General features: G+C 55.6%; 1 protein-coding gene across 10 annotated transcripts; it reads right to left on the bottom strand.

Annotated features, from left to right (window-relative positions):
- Positions 208-27,978, bottom strand: FOXN1 (forkhead box N1). 10 transcript variants are annotated; one of them, XM_018064301.1, is made up of 10 exons: positions 21,225-21,276; positions 15,534-15,578; positions 14,664-14,800; positions 13,807-14,265; positions 11,314-11,427; positions 9,251-9,381; positions 7,821-7,917; positions 4,190-4,397; positions 3,514-4,005; positions 208-1,779 (listed from the first exon to the last, which is right to left on the bottom strand). In XM_018064301.1, the coding sequence occupies exons 3-10, from the start codon at positions 14,784-14,786 to the stop codon at positions 1,466-1,468; spliced, it is 1,938 nt and encodes a 645-aa protein (XP_017919790.1). In that variant the 5' UTR covers positions 14,787-14,800; positions 15,534-15,578; positions 21,225-21,276; the 3' UTR covers positions 208-1,465. The 10 variants fall into 10 exon arrangements, with proteins under 10 accessions (XP_017919790.1, XP_017919794.1, XP_017919792.1 ...); XM_018064305.1 differs by lacking the exons at positions 15,534-15,578; positions 21,225-21,276 and adding an exon at positions 27,799-27,978 and having other exon boundaries at positions 11,314-11,424; XM_018064303.1 differs by lacking the exons at positions 15,534-15,578; positions 21,225-21,276 and adding an exon at positions 27,799-27,939.

Here is a 27,978-nt window from a genome sequence, read left to right as displayed (position 1 = left end):
CCTGGGAAGGGATGCCCCCCCCCCGCCCCCATCCCCTTATCCTTTCCTTGCTGTTCAGAAGTTCTCTGAGATGCCTCATTCTTCAAATTGAAACTTCCTAGTTCTGGGTGAGGGCTGGGGTAAGATCACCTGCCCAGGGAAACTACAGTCAGTGTGTCCTGACCTTTTTGCTCCAGGGAGGGGAGGTCCAGAAATGAAGGCTTGGTAGCTGAGACCACAAGGCATTTGCTTTATTGTTCCAGGACAGGGAACAGTGGCAGGCCATCAAGGGTTCTGCTTGTGACTCATCTGAGCCTGGGCCTAACCTTGGGGGGAGGGGTTTTCTTGTCACCCTCAGGCCCTGGGTAGGCTGAAGCTCCCACTTCAGCCTACTTGGTGTGGGTTGGGCACTCAGGTAGGACACAGTGGCCAAGCAAGTCACACCCCCTTGCTCCAGGTGCATCCTGGACCTGCCAAGCAGTCAAAGAGAGGGGGCATGGGTGCTCCCCCACTAGCCTGAACCAGAGTTCCCTCCCTAACTGCCCAGACTGTCTGAAACAGAAGTATTCATAAACTGGGGCCTAAGCTACATGAAGCTCTCAGGGGTGACTGTAGTGACCTGGAGGGGCCTTTCCTGCATCCAGGGCTGGGGCAAAAGGGCACTTTCAAGTTTCCAAGGGCAAGGCTTTTTCCAAACACTTTGTGTCGGAATTGGGCTCAGTTTGGTCCTGGGGCGGACATTGCCCCTCCTGTGTGTCATCCCCTGGGGGAAGCCAGATAGAGCTTAAGTTAAGGACAGATTGAGAGCCTGGCAGGGTGGTGCTGTGAATATCAGCACCCTCTTGGGGGCCCACAGACAACTTGGGGAGAGGTTCCATATCTCCTCCTTCTCGATGGGCTGCTGGGATGAAGATGGGAGAATAAATACAGGGGGCTTCTGGGAAAGATCACTCCTGGAGGGGGGCAGGCCTGCAGAGAACGTGGACGTCAGAAGAGGGTTCCAGGGTGGTCTTGGACCTGGCTGGGAACCCTGAGCTTTTGATAACCAAAGCCTTCAGCTCTCAGCTGCCCCCCAATGAAGTCTGTGATATAGTTCTGATTCCTCTGGATATAAGGTATGTGAGTGGGTGTATGTTTGCATAACTGTGTGTGTATGTGTGTGTGTGTGTGTGCCTGTGCACATGTGCACAAGAGCCTAAGTGTGGATGAGTGTGAGCCATGGAGAGTGCATTTTCTTCTTGCCCAGACACTTGCTCTCCGGGTCCCTGGGCCAGGAGCTGATGTACCAGGTGGTGGAAATATGCGAGGGGCAGAATCCTGCGTGGTGACTTCTCCACCCCCAGCTGCCAGCTAACAACCAAGTTGGCTTCATGACATAGGGGACAGGGAGTGTGTTTCCTTCCTTGACCTTTAAGGTGAGCCCAACATGGGCGGCCGGCTGGGACTTCCGGGCCAAGCAAAGGCTGGAGATGCTGTGGGGCATAGCTCAGGCCAGGGCCATGGGCTTGGAGCTGGGGCTGAGGTACACAGAGGGGCCAGCAGGGGCCGCAGCGGGTGCAGGCTCCAGCTCCATGAAGGCTGAGTAGAGGGTGGTGAGATGCAGGTCACCCAGTGCCCCGGAGCCCCCGGTGCCTGGGGGTGCCAAGTTGCCTGTCCCACTGCCGGTCTCAGCCAGACAGGGCCCGGGGGGATAGCAGGGAGGGGGAGCTGGCGGCACCGAAGACGATGTCGGTGATGAGGTCACCAGTACCAAGGGGTCAAGGGCCAAGCTGTCATCCTTCAGCTGTTCCCACAGGTTTCCTATTTGGGGGAGAAAACAGGCGTGACTGGGAGGTACCAACGAGCCCTGTCTGCCTCTCACCCCGTGCTCTCACACACAAAAGAGCAGGACTGGGGTAACACTGATCGGAGAGCAGACCTCTGGCACTAGCTCTCTGACCGCAGGCAGTTGCTAAACCTCTCTGCATCCTCCTCCCCTGTAGGACATTTTGAAAGCCATAGCCCAGATGATCTCTGTGGCTCTTTTTGGGGGGTGGGGGAGTGGTCAAGGATTTAAGAGCTGCCTGTTGGAAGGATTGATGCAGATGCTGTACATTCTGGGGTTACCCTGGGTAGGGAGCCCTAGGAACTCTTCACCCTGGCTCTTGTCCAGGTTCTCAAGGAAGGTGAATGTGCAGCCCAGACCAAGGATCTTCCAGTAATGCACCGCAGCATCCAGTGAGCTGGTTGGGGCTCTCCGTTGCAGGGCCCAAGGAGAAGGAGCAAAGCCCTGTCAGGAAGTGCTCCCCACCAGGAAGCGTTGACACTGGGGTGCAAACTGCGCCACACCTGATCCTTCTCTGTATGCTGTGTGACCTGCATCATGGCTGGCTAGGGCCTGGGGCTCCTCCCCTGGGGATCAGGGCTGCAGGGTGTGGAGGAAGGGGGCTGAACTAAACCTGAGACTGGCTGCCTGGCTTCCAATCCTAACTCCCCTTCTTTCTAGCTCAGTGACCTTGAATAAGTTACTTAACCATGGTGCACATCTGTGAAATGGGTTGAATAATCCCTCCTACCCTATAGGCCCACCTGAGAGAGCGCATGTAAAGTGCCTCACAAGATGCCAGACAGTAGGGCTTAGGTAAATGTTTATGGTAGCCCACGTATCTATAGATTCTTCTGAGTCTGTGGAGCCTGGCTCCCTACTTCTGGAGGGGGCTGCAGCTCTAGTTGCCTTTCTCTAAGAGTAGCTTCCCAAGACCCAGGCTCTCTCCTCATCAGACTGGGAGATCTCTGAGGGTCAGCTGCCTCCACCTGCTTGTGGATGTCCCCTACCCCAGTGCACACAGAGGGCCTGAGGCCTGGGTCAGCACCCTCCTTCAAAGCTCCTGTGGCCAGTACCAGGGCCTGGGGGTGCACTGGAGATTAGATGGGAACGGGTGGGATTGGCCACAGGCAGAGATGAAGCAGGCAAGATGGAATGGAAGAGACAGAATCTCTTCCTGGGACCTGCCTAGCTCCTCGGCCTCCCCTTCTCGAGGAAGATCTCTCTCCTTCTTCTGCATTAGGTGATGAACTCCAAAAATACAGTCGCTTCTGGAAATGTTCAGAATCTCAGTTGCTCACAGTCAACTATGGAATAGACCATCGGCCCCTTTCCAGCCTGTATCTTCTGAAGCTACTTGAGGGGCACACACCCCTGGTCTATATCTTCTTCTGAGGCTGTTGAGCCCAGCTCCCCACTTCTGAAGGGGGATGCGGCTCAAGTTGCCTGTCTCTAACAGTAGCTTCCCAAGACCCGGGCTCTCCCAGGCACTTTCAGCCCAGAGCTGAGAGTGGTTTGGTGATAGGTCAGTTGGAACCCATTCAAGGGGCAAGAATATTCCTCTTTGACCCTTCACCAACCACCACCACCCATTCCCCAGCTCTGGGCTTTCTCTGCTCCAGAAACTGGGCAGTTAGCAGACTGCAACCTGGAGACAGATGGGCCGGGCCACGCCACCAGCTGCCCCTCTGCAGGTCTGTCCCCCCTCCCCACTCCCACTCCCAGCTCACCCTGGAAGTCAAAGTCGGTGAGAGAGGGGTTGATGGCATCCAGGTCAGTGCCAAGGTCTCCGTCTGGCAGCAGGGTGTCGTGCATGGTCCTGGCTGGGGAAGGTTCAGCCAGCAGCTTGGCACTGTGGCTAGGTGGGGTGTGGGCAGGCAGAGGCGAGTCCTGGGGGGTGCCCGGCTGGGCCCGCAGCTCTAGATGCCCATCTGGCTGTGGGAACAGCGGCTGCGGAGGTCCCGGAGGGGCCAGGCCCGGCGAGAGGTGCGAGTATGTCTGCCCATAGCAGGAGGGCGCATGCCCCCCAAGTAGGTCCTGCAGGGGATTCTTGCCAGGAATGGGGCCCGGAGCTGGGTGGATTGAGTGCAGTGGCTGGGAGAGCCCAGATGGAGGTGCCAGGGGCTGGATGGGGCCAGAGCCTGCCAGCCCAGGGGGTGGGCAGCCGAGCAGTGGGGAGCCCAGCTTCTCCCTCTTGTCTCCAATGAGGCTGTCCAGCTCCTCTGAAAAGGCCCAAGAGAGGACACTGTGAGACCTCCTTTCCCCCACAGTCGCTCCCAGCCTTGGAAGCACATTCAGGCGCTTTCCTTATTCATCAGCTTCCCATCACCCAGCCTTTCTCACCAGCCCCACTCTTAATTTTTTGGCTCTGGCACCCCGGGTCCACCGTGCAGCCGGCAGCCTCACCTGGCTTGGCCATGCTCTTGCGCACGGCGATGGGGTCTTTCCTCTTCCACTTCTGCAGCTCCTCCTGCATCTTGTCGATCTTGGCCGGGTTCAGGGCCCACAGGCAGCCCTTGCGAGAGGAACTTCCCGATTTGTTCTCTACCTTCTCGAAGCACTTGTTAAGAGACAGGTTGTGGCGGACAGAATTCTTCCAGCCATCAGGCGCCGTCTGCCGGAGCAGAGCAAGACATGAATTCAGGCCGGGCTCAGAAAAAGCCTTGGCCTTCTGGGCACACAGCTGCCACCCACTCTGGGGCTTGTTGAGCTCCTCAGCGACCAGGCCATACTCAGTCCCATCAGTAGTGGGGCAGGGATGGACAAGAACCTCAGTCACAGTTATTAGCACCTAAAATCTATCTCCATCCTATCCCATGCCCTTCAGAGGACTGTGGAGGTGATTCATACAGGAGGGGCTGGTGGGTGCTGAGAAGGAGGTGCTGAGCCTCCCCGACCTGGGGTTGGATCACTCCCTGCTGGGTCTCCGGGCCTGTGCTTGGACTCCTGTGTGGAGAGGGCCTTGCCACGCTGAGCTCTCTGGGGCTGTGTCTCCCTGCTGTGAGCCTGACTCTGGGGTATGGGTCCATGAACTCCTCTGAGTGTGAGGACACGTGTGTGTTGCTAAGGATGTGTGTGTGTGAGAAAGTCTCTCTAGGGGTGTGTGTGGGTATCCATGATTGTATATGTGTGTGGGTGTTCACATGCGTGTGCCTGGGGGGCGTGCCCTGGTGGGGAGGCCAGCCCTCAGGCGGGGGATGCTCGTGCCAACAGAATAAACACCCATTAGGAGGCCTGGTCATGCCACCAGTGCAGTAATTGTGCCCAGGGAGGGTTGTAAAAACCATTAGGCTGACTCAGTCGGGTGAGAGGCGGTGGCGGGGGTGCCACTGGGCACCCTCCCCCCACCCACCCGCCCAGAGCTGTGTTCCAGGCTCTATGACAGTCCTGGGCCCAGCAGGGGTGACTGTGGGCAGAGCATCCGCTCTGCCTGGTGAGGTCCTTCTGCGCCCTCACCTCCTGGCCCCTCTCCCTTCCAGCTCGCCGTTTCTGCCTAATGAGGGGCAGCCACTCCCTCCTCCCCAGCTCACTTGCCCCAGGGAGCAGCCAGGCTGAATCACGTCCAGCAGAACCAGGCCCCAGTGCCAACATCGCTGCAAGTGGTTGGCAGGAGAGGCTGAAGCCTTTCTTAGGGGCCACTGGCCTGGGTCAGGGCGCTGGTTGAGATGACCCCCAAGGCTCCCAGGGTCATGAGAGAAGACTCTTAAGCCACCAGACCAGCCAGCTAGGGGTTCACCTTCAACACCCACAGCAGTCCCTACGAGGAGTCAAGACTGTGTGGCCTAGTGGGCAGAGTTAATGGGCACCGGGACCTTTTACAGCCCCATAAATCTGTGACTTTGGGATGCCAGAGCAGCCCCCACCCCAGCCACTTCCTGTTTGGAAGAGGGATGGTCAGCACTAGCAATTATGTCCAGTGGCTGGAACTTGCCCCGTCCCACATCCTTGACTCACAGGGCTTCAGGACGCCCATCTCAGCTGCCTTGGGCATGAGTGCTGCCCACCCCAAGGTCCACTCTGTCCTAGCCCGGAAAAATGACCTTCAACTAGGGAATGAGAGCTAGAGGTGGGGAGAGGATCTTTGAACTCTTTCCTTAAGTGGGTCGGAGGGGATTTGTCAGAGCTGGAAGGAACCTATGTGCCAACTGGTCCAATCTGACCATTTTGCAGACTGGGAAGCTGAGGTCCAGAGAATAAAGGGTCCAGGCTGAGATCACATAAGGAGGCAGGGTCACAGCCAGACTCCAGCTCTGTTCCCTAACTAAGGGCCCTGCCCAGGTCACCCCACTGGATTGTCTTTACCACCTGGGGCCCGTCCCATCCTCACAGATGGTTTCTCTCTGAAGTCAAATGTAAACTTGGGAGGGAGGGAGTGATGCAACTGGCTAAGAACAACAACTGGAACCAAAAAAAAAAAGCAGTTAGACCTCTTCACTCCTCAGTCCCATAAAACAGGGATTACACGGCTCCCAGGAAAAATAATTAAGCCAGGAAGATGAGATGCAGGGAGGGGCTGGGGGCCAGGCTGGGAGTTGGCAGGGAGGAAAAGCTGGGAGGAATGGGGCAGGGCCCTCCCCCACTTCCCTCTCTCTGGCCTGACTCCTTGAAGCCTTAAGGGACACTCTAAAAGCTTTACAGGTCAATGAGACTTTGGTCCCCTGACATGCTGGGATTTAGAGGGCAAGCCCTGGATACCGGCTTTGATGCTGCTTGAATCCCAGTGCCAACTCTCTCCTTGCTCCTCTCCCGTCCAGAAGCTCTGATGGATGACCATGCTTTTTTGTTCTTGGCCAGAACTCTGGCCATCTTGCCCATTTTGTCATTCGGTGGCAGCTCAGCAAGTACAAACTTGCTGGAATTCTTGTTCAGTTGCTAAGTTGTGTCCCACTCTTTGCGACCCCAGGACTGTAGCCTGGTCAGGCTCCTCTGTCCATGGGATTTCTCAGGCAAGAATACTGAGGTGGGTTGCCATACTCTCCTCCAAGGAATCTTCTCGAGCCAGGAATCGAACCTGCATCTCCTGCACTGGCAGGCGGATTCTATACTGCTGAACCATCAGGAAAGCCCCTTGTTTGAATATCAACCTCAAATTATCTCCAGACAGCAAAATTGGGAAGATGGTGGGGTCAGAAACCACCCACTGGTGGGTGGAGCTGAGTTCTGGATTACCTGGGTCTCAGCTCCCGCCCTTTGTCCGGGCAACAGGTGAGACCCATCAGGTTGCAGGCCTTGGAGAAGGCACTCCTTATACACAAGTTCTGACTTCCCCTGCACCCACCCCAGATGGAGGGGTTTTTGTTGGAGGGCCTGGGCAGCCTGTGGACAAGGGAAATGGGAAGCCAGCAGCAAGTGATCCCACCTGCTGTTTGGCCTTGAGCAAACGGAGAGAGAAGGGTGCTTGTCTTGCCTCTAGGGAAAGAGTCTGGTAGAGCCCCAGAAGCCCCTTCTGTGGTTGAAAGAGACTAGATCCTGTCCGTGGGAAGGTCAGGTGAAACAGCCAGCTCCCTAGGACACTCTAAGACTGTGAAGCCCACACCCCGCTTTCTGGCAGAACTGCAGCTGAGCCTGCCGCCCACGGAGGCAGATCCTAATCTCTCCCAGGAAGGCAATGAGTTCTGCAGCCCCAGCATCCTGGGTCACCTTGGCTGGCCAGCTCCCACCCAAATTCCTCAGTCCCACAGCATCCTGGGGGCAGCGGTGGGAACAGCCTCTCATTTCTTCCCAAGCTCTGTCTCCCCGTTTGGGGTAGGTGGATGCGCCTTGAAGCCTAGCAGGTTGCCATGTCCACCGTCCACCAGCATGAGGTCTGACTCCAGCCTGCTGTGTGACCTCTGGCGAATGGCTTGAGCTCTCTTTTGCCCACACAGAACTGCCTTCTGAAGGGCAGACAAAGGGAAGTGTGTGGTGGGAGGGCATACCCTCTCCTGGCTTTCATTCAAACTCATCTCCCACCTCCCAATGGTATCTTCTGGTTCCAGAGAGGTCTGGCTTGCCCCAGGACTTGGGGGTGGTGGGGTGGAGTGGGTTTGGGGCTCACCTTGAAGTAAGGAAAGTGCTCCGTCATAAAATTGTAGATCTCGCTGACAGGAAGGCTCCCAGTTTTACTGTTCTTAAGGGCCATGAAGATGAGGATGCTGAAGGCAGAGAAAGCTCTGAGAGTTGGAACCTCTGATCGGGCCTGGAGTCTTCCCCTACCCTCCTACCCTGGCTGAAAGAAGAGCCTGCTGCAGAATTCATGGGTAAGAGGCGGTCGAGAGGAGAAGGGATGAGAAAGTATCCACTGAAGTTAGGAATTACTGATATTCGAGGGTCTTGTGGCATCTAAGAGAGCTGGGTTACATTCTTGGCTTTAGTCACTCACTAGCTGTGTGACCTTGGGTGAGTGCCTTAACCTCTCTGAGCCTCAGTTCCCTCAGCTTTGAAAAGAAGAAAGTAATAGCTACCTCAGAGTCGTGAAGATTAAGGATGCTGCCTAGCATATAGAAGGTTCTCATTAAATGGATGCTCTCATTACCAGTCAGCCCTCAGCCAATTGCTTGAATATTGGATAGTAAGGGAGGGAACTCAGGTATGTAGGAACTCAAATATGAGCCCCTACAATGTGCCAAGCATATTCTCTCACTTAATCCATCCAAAGGCCTGAATACTGCAGGTTTTTTTTGTTGTTGTTGTTTTTTGAGGTGAATAAGCAGAGGCTTAGAAAGATTAAGTCACTTGCCTGAGGTTTCACAGCTAGTAAATTCAGAGCCTGGCTTGAACCCGGTTCTACTGGACTGCAAAGATTGCGTGTGCTCTTTTCTGTGCACCATCCTGCCTTCCACAACCCCCTTCTCTGTGCTCCTGGATGATGTGTAAGTACCTTTTCCATTTCCTGAGCTCACCCTGGCTGATGACTTGACCCCACGTGAGGCCTGGCACACAGGAGGTGGAGTATCAGTGTTGGCTGGATGAATGAAAGTTCAGATGGAAGGGATCCCAGATGGGCAGGGTGCTGCTGGCCTGGCACCTACAACCCCAGCCCCAGAGCAGCTGCACTAGGTCTGGTAGATTCTGAGTAACTGAACCACCTCTGCAGACCTCATCCCTCGCTTACTTCTGGTGGCGCTTTAGGGTGAGGCTTCTCTCTGAGTCTACAGAAGGAGGGGAAAGGGAGAAGCGCCCCCCCTCTAAACTCTCAGTCCCAGGGCCCCAGGAGGCTAAAACCTAGCGGGCTTACCCCAGGGCACCAGCATCTGCTGAGCTGAGCCACAGGCATGGCTCCCCAGGGTTGGACGAGAGGTCAGAGGGGAGCTAGTCAAGCCCCGTGCCCCCATGCTGGATTCTTCTCTCTAGCATCCTTTGGAAGTCTACCAGGTATGACTTCCACCGCCCTACCATTACCCTAATTCCTCAAGGATTCCATGTCTCAGTTTCCCCAGGGACTTCTCACCCCTCTTCCTTCTACCCCAGAAGTGCTGAGAAACATACCTGTAGGAGTAAATGGGTTTTGGGAAGAGGGGCTGGTGCCCATCGGTGCTGGCCTGGGGTGCAATCCGCTGGTATGGATAGTGTGAGGAGCCCAGGTAGGGTACAGGGTAGCTGCTGCCACCTGGTGAGTACTGTAGAAGTCAAAGGGGCAGAGTGGTTGCCATGGTAACCAGTCTTCCCAAGGAAGGAAGTCCCCTCCCCCCACTCATACATCCCGAGAAGGAACTGAAACTAGATTCTTCTCTCAAGCGTTCACCATCCATGGTCATGGGCCCCTAAGGCAGAGCTATCTGAGGCTGGCCAAGGATGTGGCTGTCCTGGGAGGGCCTCTGAGGAGATCCGCATTCCAGAATTCAGGATCTCAGAGGTCTCAAAGCCTCCTTCAGCATCCTCCTCTCAGGCCTCTGGGTACCCTGGTTGCCATGGTGATAGGACAGGAGCTGAACTAGAGAGTGTGAGGGGTAGCTCGGGCCCCTGTACCCTTTTGGGCAGGTGCTCCCTGGCATCTCCTGGAGTGCTTGGGCCGGAAGTGGGGTGTCCGGCCTGGGCGTTTGCTGGGCACTGGCCCCTTTTACGAGTTTCAGTGGCTCTTTGAAAGGCCCGGTCATGGTGGTGGGCCGGTGAGGGTAGGAGGTGGTTTTCACAGCAGAGGGAGTGGCTGCCAGGGATGGTGTTTTATGGGGCTGAGAGGGGGGTAGGAGCCTCTGACTCCCCCATCTGCTCCAGGCTGAAGTGCTCTTTCCAGGTCACCCGAGAGACACTTAGTGACTGAGTCACCCTCTCTGCAGGCTCCATAAAGCCCTGGGTGCGGCCATCTTGTTCGGGGAGGGGGTGCAGAAAACAGAGGGTATCAGGACAGAGCTGGACACGGCGAGGCCGTCTAGGGTCTGGTAGCCCCTGAGCCCTGCTGTGGCTCGGTTCCTGTTGGGCCAAGCTGCCTCAGGGACGCCCCTACCCTGGGTCAGACCGTGAGCCTCAGGATGGCCCGGCCACTCCAGCCAGGCTCCTCACAAAGTGGGGATGATCCTGTGTTCCCTCTGCTTCCCTCCTTCTCTTTCTTTCTCCCCACAAAGCAAGCAGTCTGACCACCCTCCCGCCCACATGCCTGTCTCCCTGGCTTGGCCAACATCAGGGCCAATGCCAAAGAGCTGGGAGTAGAACCTGCTCCACAGGCAGGGCCTGTCTCAGTGCCAGGCTACAGGTGGATGGAGCTGGGCGCTGGGCAGCCACTTGCTCTGTCTTGCCCGGTGACTCCTGGGAGCTGCCTGGCTGCTCTGGGGCACTTTTCTTTCTCTTTTTAAAAACCTCCATCCCCTGACAGTGTGGGGCAATTACTTGGCATCTTGTGAATTGGGGAGGAGCTGAGGCTGAGCAGTGGGGTGGGGAGCAGAAAGAGTGTTAGTCTCTCAGTCGTGTCCGACTCTTTGCGACCCCATGGACTGTAGCCCACCAGGCTCCTTTGTCCATGGGATTCTCCAGGCAAGGATACTGGAAGTGGGTTGCCATTCTCTGCTCCAGGAGATCGTGGGGAGGGCGGATAGGGCCAAAGATGATGGGGACTTGGAGCCTCTATGAGGAAGGTCCCCTAGTCTCACTCCTGGTCCCACCCTGACTAGGCTAAAGGGAAGTTTGAGGCCAAGGTCACATATCAAGATGGTGGCTGACCCAGGCAGGAGCCCATTGTTTCCTGCGGTGTTCAGCCTCATGTATCACCCCACTTAAACTCCTTTTCTCTTTGCTCAGTCCTTGTCTTGTTCTCCTCTTTCTCTCGTTTTTGGTTCCATCGGGCCCTGCCCCAATCTCAGCCCCACCCTCTTTGCCGAGACCTCTCAGGCACTGCCTGGGTCAGACAAGCCCCGCCCACTCCGAAAGAAGGGCAATTGCTTCCCTTCCTGTGAACCCCTGTTCCCCACCCTGGGTGGCCCAGCCTGAGCTTCAGGGCCCTGCTGCCCCTACCTGCCCATCCAGGTGTGCACGCATACACTCACATACACACCCACACATCACACATGAACACAATATCCTGAGACCCTGGGGGAATTTCCCACCTGCCCCAGACCCACCTGATGGAAGGGGGGCTGGGTAGGACAGTACATGTGCTGCAAGGGGGGCTGGTAACAGTACATCCCCGGTCCACTCTCCAGAGCTGGGGGCTTGACCTTGACTTCTGACCCCTGCTGGAAGGAAAGAAACAGATGACCAGTCTGGACCTTGTCTTTCTTCCTTCCTACCATCCATCTTGAACCTTACGCAAAAGCAATTCCACTTTGCCTCTAGCAAAGCTTATTCCTGGAGAACAAATACTTGAGAACAGAGGAGGACAAGAATTTCCCGAGGAAACTTGGCAGCTTAGTGGTGGAGCTGGAGCCGGAACTGACTGTGCTCCCTAACCCCCACTTCCCTGCAAGTGAGAGGCTGAGGCTGGGCTGTCCAGGGAAGTGGGGGAGACTTGTCGTCAGTCACACTGAAGCTGGGGTAGGACCCTGGAATGGCGCAAGGATGCACGGGCTGACCCCACTCACCAAGCCTGGCTCGGGACCTGCTTCCTGGTTCAGGACCACCAGCCCCTCAGAGCAGATCCGCAAAGGACTGCTGCTCTGGAATTCCCATTGCAGAGCCATGGGGAGGGAGCACAGGAAGTGGCCAGACAGGTTGGTCCAGCTGGGGCCCCCAAGGCTCTACCACTTCCTATTCTGCAAAGCCCATGGTAGATCTAGCAGGTTCTCTGGAGGGGGCTAGTGTGTCCCCGCTGCTCTGAGCACCCCCAACTCAGAGCCTCTGCTCTCTGTTCTGAGGAATCTCTGCTGTGTGCTAAGTTGCTTCAGTCGTGTCTGACTCTTTGCAACCTTGCGGACCGTAGCCCACCAGGCTCCTCCCTCCATGGGATTCTCCAGGCAAGAACACTGGAGTGGGTTGCCATGCCCTCCTCCTGCCATCCCTCCTCGGGATCTTCCCAACCCAGGGATTGAACCAGTGCCTCTTAGGTCTCCTACATTGGCAGGCGGGTTCTTTACTGCTTGTACGTCCTGGAAAGCCCCTGAGGAGTCTACCCAGTTGCTAGTCTGCCGGAGCCCTGCACCCTTTCCCACTCTGGCAAAGGGAGTCTGCAGCTGCTGCTGGTGGTGGGGGCTGGATCCTGGCTTCCCACAGGTTGTGAGCCCCACATGGAAACCCCAGGGATGCGCCTAGAGCTCTACCCTGAGGAGGCACCCAGACAGAGAGCACAGCTAGGGAATGGAAGGTAAACCAGGCTAAGAGCAGGTGGACCATTCTTCTTGGGGTTACCAGGGGTCTGGGGAGCCAGCATCTGGGCCCAGAGGGTCAAATCAGCTGTGAGCTCTTTCCTGGGTGTGCCCTGGGGTGGCTGATGCAGAGATATCTATAATCGTAGAATCTTAGGCCTAGAAGGGCCATGAATACTATGTCCAACCCTATCATTTGGCCAATGATGGGGCTGAGCCCATAGAAGGGAAGGGATGTGCCCAAGATCACTCAGTGAGTCGACCATCCTGCTGTGGGTCTCTGGGCCCAAGTTCTTCTCCTTGGTCTCTATGGGACCTCAGTTTCTTCTGCACAATGGAGATAGTGGGAACTCTTTAGAGGGTTGCCGTAAGGATTAAACAGGGTGCTTGAAAGGAAACATCTGGCGCAGTGACCAGAGGCTGGCACTGAGTGGACATTTACGGGGCAGTAACTGATGGGATGGGGCTTCCCAGGTGGCTCAGCGGTAAAGACTCTGCCTGCAGTGCAGGAGACTTGCAGGAGATGCATGTTTGGTCCCTGGGTTGGGGAGATCCCCTGGAGCAGGAAATGGCAACCCACTCCAGTATTCTTGTATCTGGAGTAGGCACAGCCCCAACTGGGAGTAGGTTTTCCTCTTCCCAAGGCAATAAGCCTATGGGGTAGGTGCTGGTAAGTATATTTTTCTGATGAGGCTCAGAGAGGTTAAGTCACTTGCCCAAGGTCACAGAGTTTATGGGTATGGCTATGAAAGAACATATTGATCTGCTAAGGTGCTTTCAAGGTATTTCTATGAATACACCCAGGCCGCATTCTAGGTAAAGAATGGGGCCCAGAAGTGCCCTTTGAGAAGGCTTAAGTCCTCTCCCAACTCTGCATCCTGCTGCTGGAGTGGAGAAGTGGTGCTCTGTGACTCCTCCCTAAGCCCTTTCTCCAGGCCTCTGGAATGTGTTTTTCTTCTCAAATTTACATATGGGTGTGAAGGTCTGGCTGGGGATTCTTGACTTTCAAACAAACAGAGAGAAGCTGCATGTAGGAATCCTGACTCAGGAGCCTCTGGGGAGCTTCCAGCATCCCAGGGTCTGACCAGACTCCCTGACCCGACCCCTTCGACACCGGGCCAGGTCAGCACCCCCTCCCTCAGCTGACCTGGAGGCTCCGAGTGAAGCTGAAAGACCCCAACTCTCTGAGCTTGCAGGTGCACACTGACCCTGAGTAGAAAGGTCTGGAAAAGGGATGGCAGAAAGTTTGATCTCAGAAGGCTTTCCGGGAACTGGCACAGGGGTGATGGGGTGCGTGCTGGCGCTGGTACTCACCAGGACTTGGGGGCTGTGCTCCTGGCTGGGGTAGGGGAGCCCGTTGCACCAGACGTCCGCAGGGAAGCCAGGCAGGAAGGCCTCAGCCTCCCCCACATCCGCAGGGATCTCCTCAAAGGCCTCCAGCGCCCCCGGGGTCTTATAGGAGTGTCCATCGAGGGCCAGGGCAGTCTGGGCCTCAGGGAAGACATCCTCATGGAAATGTCGCTTATATGGGTGGAAAGGCACATGGCTGCCCTTGAGGAAGCGCCCGGGACCGCTCGCAGGCCCCTCCTCAAAGCCGAAGCCGGGGTACTTCTCTGAGGGTGAGAGCCGGAAGGGGCCCGGGCCAGGGCCGGCTGGGCAGTGGACTTGCTCGGGGCCTGGTGATGCGACGCTGGGGCTGTGTGGGGGCAGGGAGGACTCCTGCTCTGGAGGGCCATCAGGCACAAAAGACGAGCAGCTGAAGCTGGCGTGCTTCTGGGGCGGACAGAGGGTAGACAGCCTGTGAGCGGAGGCTGGATCCAGCCCCGACTCTGCGCGAGGGTAGAGGGTCTGTGGCTGAGCTCTGGGGAGCCCCCGGTGGAGGAGGGAGACCTAACCTGCCCTTGGAAGCCTCGATCTGATGAGGATGCACCGCTTTGAACCTCAGTAGGACGGACACATAGCCTTGCCCTGGGAAAGTCCCAGGCCAAAGGGACAAGCAGAGGCCCAGATCTCAACACTTCGGGATCTGGGAGTCCCTGGGTACTTGTTTGCTGGGAGAAAGCATAAGACGGAAGCAGGGAGGTCCCAGGGGGTTGGGGGTGATGGCCCACCTGCTGTCTTGCGGCCCTCTGGTCTTGGCCTCAGCCCAGGCCAAGGTGCCAGGTACTTACGTTCTGCTGGGCGGGGGAGCCTGGGAGGCCCGGTGCCTGCATGAAGTCCCCTTGGGGCTCACCCTCCAGCCTGGCAGGGCCCGGCAGCGTGACGTCAGACTGTGGCGGGAGTAGCGACACCATCACCCAGTCCTGGCCTTGAAGAAAGCCGGCTGTGATGAGAGCGAGGACCAGCGTCCAGGGCTGACCAAGCCTGAGTCCACCCCTCCCACCCCCTCCCTGGGCTGGGACCCTGCCTCCAGCCAGATGTCTGATGAGAGAGAGAAACAGACAGACAGAGACAGACAGACAGACAAGCTGAGAGAAACATCAGAAACAGAAGGAAGCAGATAAACAGTGTGAGAGACAGACAGTGAAAGACACACAGGGAGAAGCTGGGGAACCTGCAGGACGTGGGTTCTGGTGGCCCCGTGGGCCTGGCATGACACTGAGGACTGTGTGGCCTCTAGGGTTTTCTCCTGTGTCTGCCACACTCCAAAGTACCTGTGACTGTGCAGGCCTCTGCCCTTTCTCGCCATTCGGAAAACTCGGGGCTTGCACTAGGCGACACGTGAGGGCTCTTTCTGCTCAGACATTCTAGAGTTAGAGGAGAACTCTGTCCAGCACAGCTGGACAGGACTCAGCTCAGGGACGTCCCTGGCAGTCCAGTGGTTAAGAATCCTTCTGCCAGTGCAAGGGACACGGGTTCAGTCCCTGGTCCAAGATCCCACATGCCCCGGGGCAAGTAAGACCGTGCCCAACTAGAGAGAAACCTGCGCACTGCAACAAAAGATCCCATGTGCTGCAACTAAGACCCAGTGCAACCAAAAGTAAAGAAATAAATATTAAATAAGAAAAAAAGACTCAGCTCAAAGCTGGCCTTTTTCTTGCCTTGCTAGCTGTGTCAGCAAAGCTCTGAACTTCAGCATCAGTCATCTGCAAAAACAGGGAGAGAGAGAGACGCCCTCATGCAGATGTGGGGTTAAATGAAATTATGAACATGAATATTGAGCACAGTGCCTAGCTATAGCAAGTGCTCGATAAATGCCCGCTCCCCTTATTAATAGCATGACTGATATGCCTCTTACTGTTACTAACCTCAACTCTCTGCGTTCCTCTCCACCACCTACAAAGGGCAGTTTCTCCTGAATGTATTCCTCTTTGCCCGAGTAAACTCTGAGAAAGTCTACCCTGAGCAGAGGGCCTGCTCTGGGCTGGCCACTATATAAATGAATAGGAGAACTTCCTCATCATTTGTCAGAATAATCCTGTGAGGAAGGTGCGTTATTAATCCCACTTTCCAGATGAAGAAACTGAGGTTCAGAGGGTTTATGTGACTGGCCCAAGTCACCTAGCCAATCCTTGGAAGAGTTAAGTTTTGAACCCATATCTGGCCAACTCTAGAGTCTATGCTCCCCTTAATTTCTTTGCTTAGTGGGGTCAGAGTGGGGGTGCCTGAGCTAGGGGGCCAAACAAGAAAAGCCTGAGGTTGACACTCAACCACGACCCCCTCTGGCAGAGCAGGACAACTTCATTTCCCCCAACTTGCTGTCCTGGGAGCTCTGGGAGGGATGGCTGGCCTCGGAGGCCCCCTGTGTACCCTGCCTGGGGTTGGTACATCTTTGCTAAATAAGCTTACGGCTTTCATTTGACAAGCGGGTGGTGGCGACCAGGAAGGGAAGGCATTTGCCTGAAGTCCCTCAGAGGCTCAGTGGCGGAGGGGGCTGGGAGCTGGGGTCCAGGTGGGGGGCTGGGGGAGGCTCTCCCGCCCCTTTAAGAGTCCCTGCCGCCCCTTCTCTATGTCCCGGTGCCGCTCACTCGGCAAAGCTAAATGTGGCGTGACTGGGGAAGCGCCGAGCTGGCCGTAACTGGATACCAAGGTGGATCAGGCCCCGGGCCGAGGGGCAGGGCAGCCCATCTCTGGTTCTGCTTGAGCGCCCGGCCTGGCCCCTGCTCCCTGGAAGCCCTGGACAGCTAGGGCCCGCCTGCCCCGCTTGGCCCCGGGCCAGACCTGCTTTCCCCAGGCCTTCTCCATTCCCTCCTGACAGAAGGCCGGGGTCCTTCCTCCGCCCAGTTCTCAGGCTTTGTAACACATGGGGTGGTGGTCGCTCTCCTCTCTGGAGGCAGAATAGCACGTGGTGAAGAGCAAAGGTTTTGGGAATTCCCTGGCGATTCAGTGGTGAGGACTGTGCACTTTCACTGCTGAGGGCGTGGGTTCAATCCCTGGTCAGAGAACTAAGCTCCTGCAAGCGGTGTGGTGCAATGCACACACGCAGAGAAGAAGCAAAGGCTCTGAACTGGGGATGACCTGAATTTGAGTCCCAGCTGTGTCACTTTCCTGGCTTGGTGACTTTGAGAAACTGTGTGATTCTGTTTCTCCCTTTGCTCCTGTGATCATGGGGCCTGGGGGCCCACCTCATAGGGCCGTCATGAAGATTAAGTGACATGGTGTGTACCAGGTGCCCCGCACGTAGACAGTGCTCAAGGAGGTATCGTGCACGTCTGGATTCATTGGCCAGATGTGGCTGCGGCTCCTGACCCCACACTCTAGTTTCCCTGATGGTCTTACCACTTCAGGCCTGGGGAGACTGGCTAATGACCCCATTCCCGGATGACAGTTGCCTTTGTAGTCAGGCCCTGTCTGCCTGGCCTTTACTCAGCCTGGCCCCAGGCGGTTCAGACCCCGGCTCTGCTCCTCTGAGACGTGAACCTGTGGAGGCCTCTCTGAGACTCAGAGTGGGCCACCCCTCCTGTGGAAGTTCTGGCCTTCCCAGAAGGGCCCCTACAGCCTCTGTCTCCCCTTCATCCTGGCAGCAGCCCCAATGTCCTGGGGTGTTATCGGTAGCCCAGGCTGAGTTCCTGTAAGTCAGAGGCCTTACCTGAAGGCTTTAGTTCCCAGCTGTGACTTTCATATCCTGGCTTGGCCAAACCACTACCCCACTTCCTCTGAGCTCCCAGGGACAGGATAAGAACCAGGGAGGTTAGGCAGAGTTCAGAGGCCAGTGTCTTGCTTTGCACTGGGGGTATAGACATCCCTAGATGAAACTCAGTGACGGAAGGAGGTTTTATAACCTCTGAGTAGGTTTTATAAATGATGACTCCTGATTTGATGACAAACCCCATTGATTGCCTCGGCTGAAATCCTGTTCTACAAATCGGGAAATGAGGTCCAGAGAGGTTAGGTGAGTTGCCTAAGGACACACAGCCTCAAGAAAGATGAGATCCTTCACTGACTGCCATTTCTAAGGGTCCTTTTGCCTCAGGGGCTGGGCAGAGGGGCTTTCATTGGTGTATATGGGGTGGGGACTTCTGTCCAGCACAATGAAGGACTCACTGCGGAGAGGAAGGTGAGGCTGCCTTGGCTTCTGACCCCTTTCTCAAATAGCCACAGGGGCTCCTAAAGTTGGATTAGCTGGTTTGGAAACTCTAGAGTCAGGATTGGGTTTGAGTCCCAATAACAGTGGGACTTAGGTTAGGCAACTTGCTCAACTTCCTTCCTTGGGCTTCAGTTTCCTCATCTATAAAATAGAGCTAATAATACATACCTCTCTGGTGGGTTAGATGAAATATTGCTTGTAAATAACTTAATGCATAGTATGTGCTCAATAAATGATAGCTATTATTAGTAATTAACAGTGGGGCAGAGTATTTTAAAGCTTGAGCTCTGGGGGCGAGGACCAGGATAGGAGAAGAAACTCCTCTTTCCTGCCTCTCACCTCCATCTCCCTGACATCATCCTCCTGCATTGGCAGAGGCTGAACTTCCCTCCTCCTGACCCTCTGGCCTCAAAGGTCATTTTAGCCATTCCCCTGAGGGAGAATGGCTGCAGAAACTCCAAGGGATTAGAGTAGGAAGAGAGGGGGATGACTCTTGCTTTGGATCTCCCAGGAGTCCTCTCTGATGGGCGCTGGCCTCTGCATTCAGGAGGAATCTTTCAGGGAACACTGACCTTTACCCTGCCTGCCTTAGTTTCAGAGGACACAGTGGGACGTATGTCTGCAAATCCCATCAGCAAACCATTGCAGGAGGTCCAGCGAGCGCTCTTCCTTCCTCGGATCCTAGGAGCACCCTGATGGTACTCAGGACTTGCCACTCAGGGTGGGCTCCTCCACTCACAACCTGCCCCCTTGTGGGGCTGGAGCTAGGCCAGGGCTTTCAGCTGGTAGACTGTGCTCTGGGGCCCCTTTGACTATAAGGACTTTCCTAATCACAACTCTATGTCTATAAAATACTCGGCAGTTTACAAAGCACTTTTGTCTCTATCCTCTCATTTCATTCTCCCTTTGCCTCAGAGAATAGCAGGCAGTGGTGTGCTGGAGTCAGCTGCTATGGACTTGTTAGGGCCAATTGTACAATTCATTCACTTTTGGTGAAATTGGCCCAAATCCTCAAATTGGCAGTGGTGGGAATATCTATCCAAGGAAATTAGCAAATGTTACAGATCAGTGCCCCCCGCCATCCCGCCTTTTTTTTTTTTTTTTTTTTTTTGAGAACTGGTGGGTGAACATTTATCACGTACCACTGGTAGGGGAGAAAGGTCATTAATCCCATTTTTCAGGGTAGAAGATTGAGGCTCAGAGAGAATGACATGCCCAGGGCCAAACAGTTAAAACTGAAAATATCTCCTGAGTCTCAGGCCTCAAGAGTCCCAACGACACCCTCAAACACACTTCAGGTATGTAACCTTGGCAAAACATTATCTGAAGACCAGTTTAGCGTCCAGGTATTCTGTCTAACCTTTGCTCTCCGAACTTCTCCTCCTTCTATGATCCTGCAAGAGTGGGAAGGCTGGGGTAGGGATGGAATAAATAGACTTGATCTTCCCTGGAGTCAGAGGGAAGGAAGAAATGGTCCTCTAACCTGAATAGAAGGCATGATGAGGAAGAAATTTCCCCAGAAAGTATGACTGTGGGATCAACAACCATCGTGGTGGCATCTCTGCTCTGTGTCCTTGCAAACAGACAGGGCTTTTGCCCCTTGTACCCAGCACCCACCCCTCAGAGACTCTTTTTTTAGTACCCCAGGATCTGGGCAGAGGGAGCATTTGTGGGGTAGGGGTCAGGGAAAACCCTGTTTGCTGGTTGTGTGACCTTGGACAAGTCACTTCCCCTTTTCTGTCCTCAGTTTCCTTATAAGTAAAATGATACACTGGGACCATTTGCATCTAAAGATGCTGATGCTGGTCCTGTAGATGTGGATGTGGTCCACAGAGCTGTCATCTCTGGGCCCTCATCTCTGCTCTTCCTTCAGGAGGAAGGAAATCCTCAAGGGGACCAGGAACAGCTGGGTGAGTTATTATACCCTAGATGGGAGGTGCTGTATTATCACTCCCATTTTATAGATGAGGAAACTGAGGCTCAGAGAGGTTAACCTGACTTGCTCAAGTTCACTCAGCTAGTAAATGATGCTCCCCACGATTCAGACACTGGCTTCAAAGCTAGGGTGCTTTAACCACTATGCTCCACAGCCCCACCTCAGGAACACCTCAGCTTCCTTGCTCACACTGGGAAGCCAGAGTGGCGGGTGGGGGGCAGGTTTCCTTGGGAGGGTCTGTCCCCGTACCCCCTGTGGGCAGCTGAGTCACAGAGGACACTCAGGGCCCTCACTGGGCTCTCTCTACACTCCCTCCCACCCGGGCTGCTCCTACCTGCCCTTTACGAGAGAGGTGGAGATGGCAGAGTCCCGCCTTAATGGTTTCTGTTGCTGGCTGCGGCAGCATGTTTTACAAGGGGTGGGGACCGTGCCCAGTGCTGCCTGTGGCCCCACCCGGGGCTCCACCCGCCTGGCTGCTGGGAGGGGTCCCCTGGAGCAGTTCAGTAGTTACCTCGTAGGGGTGGCAGGGAAGAGCCCGGGGGCCACTCCTGAGGCTGGGCACCCTGGGATCCTGGGAGCCTGGGATTTCTAGCCCCGTTGCTCCCATCTAGGTTGGAGGCTCTGAGGTCGAAATCCTGTCCCCTCTGGCTCTTGACCCTGGCTTGGTATCGGGAAGTGGGTCAGCTGCCCCTGCCTTGAGATCTGATTAAAGTGCTCTGAGAAACAGCTACAGATGGAAAGGGCAGGGGGTGGAGCAGGGGAGAACAAAGGATGAAGAGCTATCGCGTCTCCCCTGGGGTACTTTCCTCAAATTTGACCCACTGACACCCGAGACTGAGTCATCGCCATCCCCCCAACAAGGACTCTCCTTCAGCCATTTCAGTCACTCCCCTGCCTCTGGAAATAGGCTGGTCCTAGAGTACCACTCAATATGTCTGTCCTGAAAAAGCACTTGAAACATCTCCCATGCCTGGGGCTGAGCTGGAAGCTCTTCCAGGTGTCTAACCTTGATCTCTCTTGTAACCTTAGTCCTCCCGCCCTCTTCTTCGCCAAGAGCTAGTAAGCGGCAATGGACTCAGTCCTGCTCCAGGATGGATCCCAGCCTTGCTGCAGGTGTCGAACTCCAACAGCTTCCTGCTCTATTCTTTACCCAGCAGCCCTTCCTTTCTACCATCCCTGAACACCGTGGGCAGCTTCCCATCTCTCCAGCCCGCTCCCAGGCCCTGCCACCCAGCCCCAGCCCCAAAGGAACTGAACCCAAGCACTCACAGCAGGCTCTGAGCCGTGGCCACCATGGCGGCTTCGGGGAGTCATTCAGCCCAGCAACTCCCCAGGAGCCTCCATCGAGGTATAAATACTCCCACATGCCTGGACCAGCCCCCTGCCTGAGGGCTGGGGCGGGGCTGCCTCCCCAGGCCAGCCAGGCAGGTCACATGCCCCATAAATGCCACAGGACCACAGGCCCTTACCAGCAGCCTTGGGGAGACCTACTGGGGCTTGACTTCTTTGGATGGATGAATGACAGATGGATGGAGGGAGGGATAGGTGTATGAATGGAAGGATAGATGGACGGATGAAATGGAGAGATCAGTGGACAGACAGATTGATGGGTGAACAAATGACTGGATGGGAAGCTGGACAGATGGACAGAGAGATGAATAAGCGGACAGTGGGATATATTAATGGGTGTCTTTGAACTGCCTTTGGATATACTCATTTAGTAGATGGGGAAGAAAGAGATGCTGGTTTCAAGGAAATAAAAAATGCTCTCCCATCCCTCTCTTTCTGAGACATTCCTAACAGACCCCCTTTTCTCCTCTGCTATGGCCATCTAGTCAGAGAGACTGGCTCTAGTGTGTTCTCCTTAGGGTCCGTAGGTGACCCTTTCTAAGATACTTCCCAACTAAACACTTCCAACCCCCAGGAATCTTTTGGTCCTGGTTATCATTCATGGTCTTTTCCTCCCTCCTACCTACTCTGGAGTTCAAGCTCTGAGGCTGTTGCTCCCAGAAGCAAAATCAGCTTGCCATCCGAGTTTAGCCGGGGCAGGACGCGGTTGCACAGTGCAAAATTCTCGTTTCCAACAGCATGAGACCCTCACACAGGCAATTTAGGGAGAAGCTGCGCTCCCATCCCCCACCTTCCCCAGGAATTTTCAAAGGCATGACTGGGTCTGATGGTGAGAACAGGCCTGGCAAGGGACTTGTGTGTGGACCAGGTGACCTAGAACCACCGGGGGCCTGACTGGGGAGCTGGGCTCCTAGGAGGTGGGGACTGTTTGCCTGCTTTATCCTCCCGGGGGGCAGTGTACAGAGAGCAGGGGTCTGATTTCCAAAGAAAGTTCCTTCCAATCCTCAGTCTGCCCAGCTGTTAAAGGGATCCAAGGGTGGACGACGAGATGGGGAATGACAGAAGGGACAGGAGGATTTTTCGCAGATGATAAAATACGGCCTTCATATTACAATGAGCTTCTTCCAGCCACACTGGCTAAAGAGCGAGTGAGGAACGGGCTGGGGGATGGGGTGGAGTTGCTCACCTCTGAGCACCCATTAGTTCTGTGATCCAGCGTTCCAGAAGTCCTGCCCCCATAATCAAGCTACTCAGGGCTGAGCCTGGTGGTCCCATTTCCTGTGGGTACTTAAGTAACTGGCTCTGCCAGTGACTGGAAGCTGAAGATATGAGCTGTGAGACCAGCAGGGATGACTGGGGCCTTGTTTAACCTCATCCTCTAGCTTGGCACTTATTATCTCAGATGCCCCTCCTGCCACTAAGCCTCCTCTCTCCCCACACAGGGGTTCCTTCTGATCAAGGACCCCAGAAACTCCTTTCCCAGCTCTGCCATCAGCCTGCGCTAGTCACAGAAATTAACCTCATTTCCTCCTTTCTAAAATGGGATCCTCTTTTTTGCCCTACATACCTCACCCGGCTGTCCTGGGGACTGAGTGAGGACCAGGATGTCAGAATTCTCTGAGGAAGATAAACCAACACCATTTTATGGTACCCTCACCTCTTCTCCTGGGACCCTGGATCCACAGGATTTAAGGAAAGAGGAGGGGGCTGAGATCTTTGCCCCTTCAACCGTCTGCCCCTCCCTGGGTGCTCTCCGTAGGACTGGTCCAGACCCCTTTCCGCCTGCTCACCTTAGTAGGGGCATGAGATGAGTCAGGAACCTACCATCCCTTGAGCCAGGGGCCTCTCATGCTCTGTACATATCATTATCAGAAGGACTGCTCATTATTGCCGATCTATTATTAGGGATATTAATTCTGTCGCCACTACTAATAATACAGATCGAGCACAAGACAAATACACACTGGTGGTGCCCCCTCCTCTAGTGCCGTCCAGAGCACGTGTGCAAAGGATCCTCCTGGCATTGTCATCCCAAAGGACTTTCTCTCCAAAACCCTTCCCACCTTGAGCAGGTTGGGCATGACAATGAAAAGGCCCAGAGAGTCTGAGCCTCTTCTCCAAAACCACATGCTCCTTGGGGTTCAGTGTGGGCTCAGGGAACTCCTCCCAGAGGGAGCTGGGGACCGCTCTGATGGCAAAAACTGCCGCAGTCATTCTGCTTATGCCAGGTGGAAAGTCTGAAGGTTGGGTTTTATGATCACGGGGCTCTGTGTGTGTATGTACATCCTCATGCACACTCTATGCCTTCCAAGACTGATGGGCTGGTGTAGCCTGGGACAAGGCTGTGGAATTTACAGGTGTAGGTGGGATCTGCAACTGTCTCTGGGAAATCTGGTTCCAGCGACACGCCCCACTCTGGGAGTATGTGTGTGTGTGTGTACGTGTGTGTGTGTTGGTGCCCAGGTTGGCTGTAGTTTGTCAGAAGCAGTACTTTCAGACTTGGGAAGCAGGGCTTGAAGTAGACCAATCATATGTATCCTCCCATGAGCATGGGGTGGAGGCTTAGGGTCAGATCTCTGGGAAACTCAGTTGCATCCTGGCAGGTCCTGAGGGGTGCCCACCCTCTGGAACTTCCAGAGTAGCCATGGGAGCATGGGTTTCCTTTTCTCTGTGACTCACAGCCAGCTCTAGAGTCAAGTTCCCTGAGAGATCACGATTCAGCTAATTCTCTCCCCAGCCCCATTAATCTGAGCTGACTAAGCAAGAACCACAGGCGGAGTAGAGACCCGGGGATGCTCACGACTGCAGTCATTCCTAAACAACCCAGCAGGCTTTCTTGCTTTCGCTTCTGCCCATCTCCTTGCTTTGGGCCTGGCCATGCCTAATAGGACGGGTTATGTTCCAGGCATTCCCCCACAAATGCTGCCGCCGCCTCCCTTGGGGGCCCTTTGAGGGCATTCTTCATCTCCCAGTTTCACTGGACACACACCTGCAGTGTCTAGAGACCCATTTGGACATCACACTTGTCTTGTTGTACTTGAACTCTTTACTCGTGCTTGGCCAGCATCCAGCCTTTAAGATCCCAATAGGGTCAGGAGGCTGAGTGCTTCTCCAGAGATGATCCTAGCCAACCCATTTTGCCCTGCTGGCCATGGCTCTGGGCTTTTCCTAAACACCGGAAAAACAGAGCACATACCAGGGCCTGGCAGGGGCATCAATGAAGGCTGTTGAATTCCAACGGGGATCTCTGATGGGGAGACCCATCTAGGGGAGGTGGAAATGGTGTGCGATAGGAAGCTGGGGTTGGGGCTGAGGGTGAAGGTGGGGTGAGGGAGAGAGCAAAGAGAGGAATGGGGTGGTGGAGGTGAAGGTGAAATTGGGGTTGGGGGTTGGACAGGAGGAGGGCTGGGTCAGGGTTGGAGATGAGAATGGGGGTATAGAGTTGGGTTGTGAAAGGAGATGGAGCTGGAGTAGAGGGGTTACAGATGGGGTGGGATGGAGGTTGGAGAGGTAGAGATGGAAGAAGGGGCAAAGGATGGGAGGGAATACACTGGAAAGACCAAAATTATTCAGGGACCTTTGATGCTCCTGAGAGACGCACTCTCCCAGAGGTCATCCTGTCATTCCCCTGCTCCTGGGCATGTTGCCAGCCCAACCACACCCATCGCAGATCAATGGTTGCCTCTCCACTCAGGAAACCACCTCCTGTGGTCACATGCATGCGTGCTAAGGCGCTTTGGTCGTGGTTGACTCTGTGTGACCCCATGGACTGCAGCCCGCCAGGCTCCTCTGTCCATGGGGCTCTCCAGGCAAGAACACTGGAGTGGGGTGCCATTCCTTTCTCCAGGGGCTCTTCCCAACCCAGAGATGGGACCTGCGTCTCTTAGGACTACCTGCCTTGGCCGGAGGGTCCTTTACCACTAGTGCCACATAGTTCAGCTGAACTCAATTTCAAAGGCCGAAGCAGCTCTCTAAAGTCTAATGTCCCTCTCTCCTGTTGCAGAAACCAATCTCAGTCTGCTAAAACCTCCCTCACCCCCGCCCTGCAGCCTCAGCGGGGGTGGTGGGCTGTGACTGAGAAAGAAAGAGCGGAAGGCATATCTATGGGACCTCTGTCCCTGGCCTGCTTCTGTTACCAGGGGTAAGGGAGGCAGGCAGAAGAGCCTCCCAACAGCCTTCTTCTCATTAGAGCATGGAGTCAGAGAAACTAACAGAGGGGCAGTGGGCATAGGGCCTCATTTCTGTCCCTTCCTGTACAGCAGCTCTTCAGAGGTTTCTGTGTGACTTAGTCTCTGGATAGGTGCTTAAGCCCTGTGTAGGCAGTGGGGTTTCTGCTAACCCATGAAGACTCAAGCTGGAAGGAAGGAGGTTAGACAGGAAGAAGGACTTCCTGGCAGAGAAGGATGGAGAGCCACGGGAGGTGGTACTTTCCTCATGGGCAGACAGAACTCTCCAAGGGGAAAAAGGAAGGCTTTTCCTGAGACCAAGGTGGGGCCATAAGACAGCTTCCCAGAGGGCAAGCGTCACCAGGGGGCTTTCGCCTTTGTCTCCAGCTGCCCCAAGCCTTCTACCGCCTCACAATGAATGAAGGCACAGCTGTTAGTTGGGGGCCACGTGAGGTCAGTGTGTGGCTGAGACAAAGATAGGGAAAAGAAGGGGGTGCTCCAACCCCCTAATCTTTCTTTTGCCTTCCCAGGAGCAGAATCGAGAGAGTTCTGGGGCTCCCTGAGCCCCTGGGAAATAGAGTCCTCTGAGAACTCCCTGGCATTCCCGGGAGAACAGGTTCCTGGCCTTGGGAGGTGAGTGAGGCGCCGGGCCTGGGGGGGGGCAGCGTGCCTCGGCAGGCCCTGGAGCCCGGAGCTGAGCTCGGCAGAGGCAGCAGGGGCGGGGCCGGGCGGGGAGCTGGGACGACATGCGCCTCTCCCGACATGCGCCTCTCCCCACGGCACCTTCCTTCCTGGGGACCTGAGTCTCCCCCAAGACCCAGCCCCACTCGGGCCCGCCTGGCCCACCATGAGATGGGGTTGGGGCTGGGAAGGGAGGTGCTGCCCCCATGGGTTGGAGATGCCTGCTCTCTACTGCTTGCATCCCAGGGGTCAGGGAATGCCCAAGGTGGTCAAAGGGCCTGAGCTGGGCCTAATGGGGACAGGATGGAGCGCAATGCCAGCCTCCCCCTCTTCCCGTCTGATCAGCCCAGAGGAACTGGGTTTTATCAGGAGGGAAAAAAATCCTAAGGGGACAGGCACAGCTGGGTGCTGCAGCTGCAGAGACTTCAGACTCCAAGAAGGACTTCAGGACTCTGAGGAAATGACCAGGTTTCCTCTCCCGGGATTCGGAGAGTGGGGAGAGAGCAGACCTGCCTGGCATGGGAAATGCCCAGCCTAGAGGTTGGGGGGACAGACGAGATGAGTTCTCAGAGGAACTCAGACCCTTTCCACTCGGTCCTATTCCATTGAATGGCCATGCCTGGCCATAATGCAAACGTGTCTTCCTACGCCTGTTGGTGCAGAGACGAGAGGCAAACACGCCCACTTATTTGAGTCTGTTCTTAATCTAACTTGGACACTGGTGGAGGGCCTGGGGACTCCACGGGGAATGCCAGAACCTTACCTGATCAGATGGGGGTGGGGAAAAGCCATGTGAGCCCCAGGGGGGTCTTCCTTCTACTCTGGCCAGTTTCCTAAGGGCCTTTGCTCCCCAGACCCCCCAGTTCCAGGCATCAAGGGTCTGAGGGCTCCCAGCACATCCCAGGTCCTCTCACCAGGCCTCTCGGTTTCAGGGGTCTTGAGGGAGAGAGACATCCCTGGGCCTCTGGGGGAGTCTGCCCTGAGCTCAGCATCACGTTCTGGCTGCAGCACCTGTTTGCCACCTGTCTGCTTCTCCACCAGCTGCATCCTCCCTGTGGCCCAGGCCTCCCCGCAGGCCCAGGCACCTAGACCCCAGCTAGGGCTGCTCAGAGATGTTAAGTGATTCCTTGATCAACACACATCCTTAGTACCACCAGGGCAAGGGCGATCCCCTCCCCCCACCGACCCCAGAGCTGGGTTCTCGCTCTTCACTTGGACAAGCCACTAAATTGGGAATCTGCCTCTGTCCTTCAGCTCTAGTTTTCCAGTGTGTTAGCCCTTCTGAGCCCTTATTTCCTCCCAGCACATGGTGGCCAAGCATACCCTCTCCAACATGGAGATACACACACATGCACACACAAAGTCCACCGAATGCCGGAATGGAAAACCACGCGACAGCAAGAAGGATTGAAGTCAGACAAATCTGGAACAGGAAGAAGAGGGAGGAGCAAGGAGAAGGGGGGTCCTCTTTGGCCTCCAGGCACTCACCCCACTTCCTGATTCTCCCGTAAGCAGCAGCGAGAAGGAAGGGAGCACCCAGGTGCTCCCACTCACCCACAGGACCCGTTAAAAAGGCACCCCCCTCCCCATTCCCTGGCCCAGCCCTGCTGGCCTCCACGGCTGACTTGGACCAGGTCTCCTCTTACCTGCTCAGTGAAGCAGGTCAGCGTGGGGGCCGGGGTCTGGGGGCCCAGGAGCTCCGTCTGTCTGTCAGTCCGTCAGCTCGGCCGTCCCGGGTCTGTGCTGACATCAGGTGAGGGGAGGTAGTTGCTGGGTGAGCCAATAATTATGATATCAGCTTCCCCTTGCCCCGAGGGGCTGCTGCC

The sequence above is a fragment of the Capra hircus genome, chromosome 19, assembly GCF_001704415.2.
Source record: "Capra hircus breed San Clemente chromosome 19, ASM170441v1, whole genome shotgun sequence".
NCBI classification, from domain to species: Eukaryota; Metazoa; Chordata; class Mammalia; order Artiodactyla; family Bovidae; genus Capra; species Capra hircus.
The sequence above is the reverse complement of the archived record's forward strand: the minus strand, read 5'-3'. Positions and strand labels throughout refer to the sequence as shown.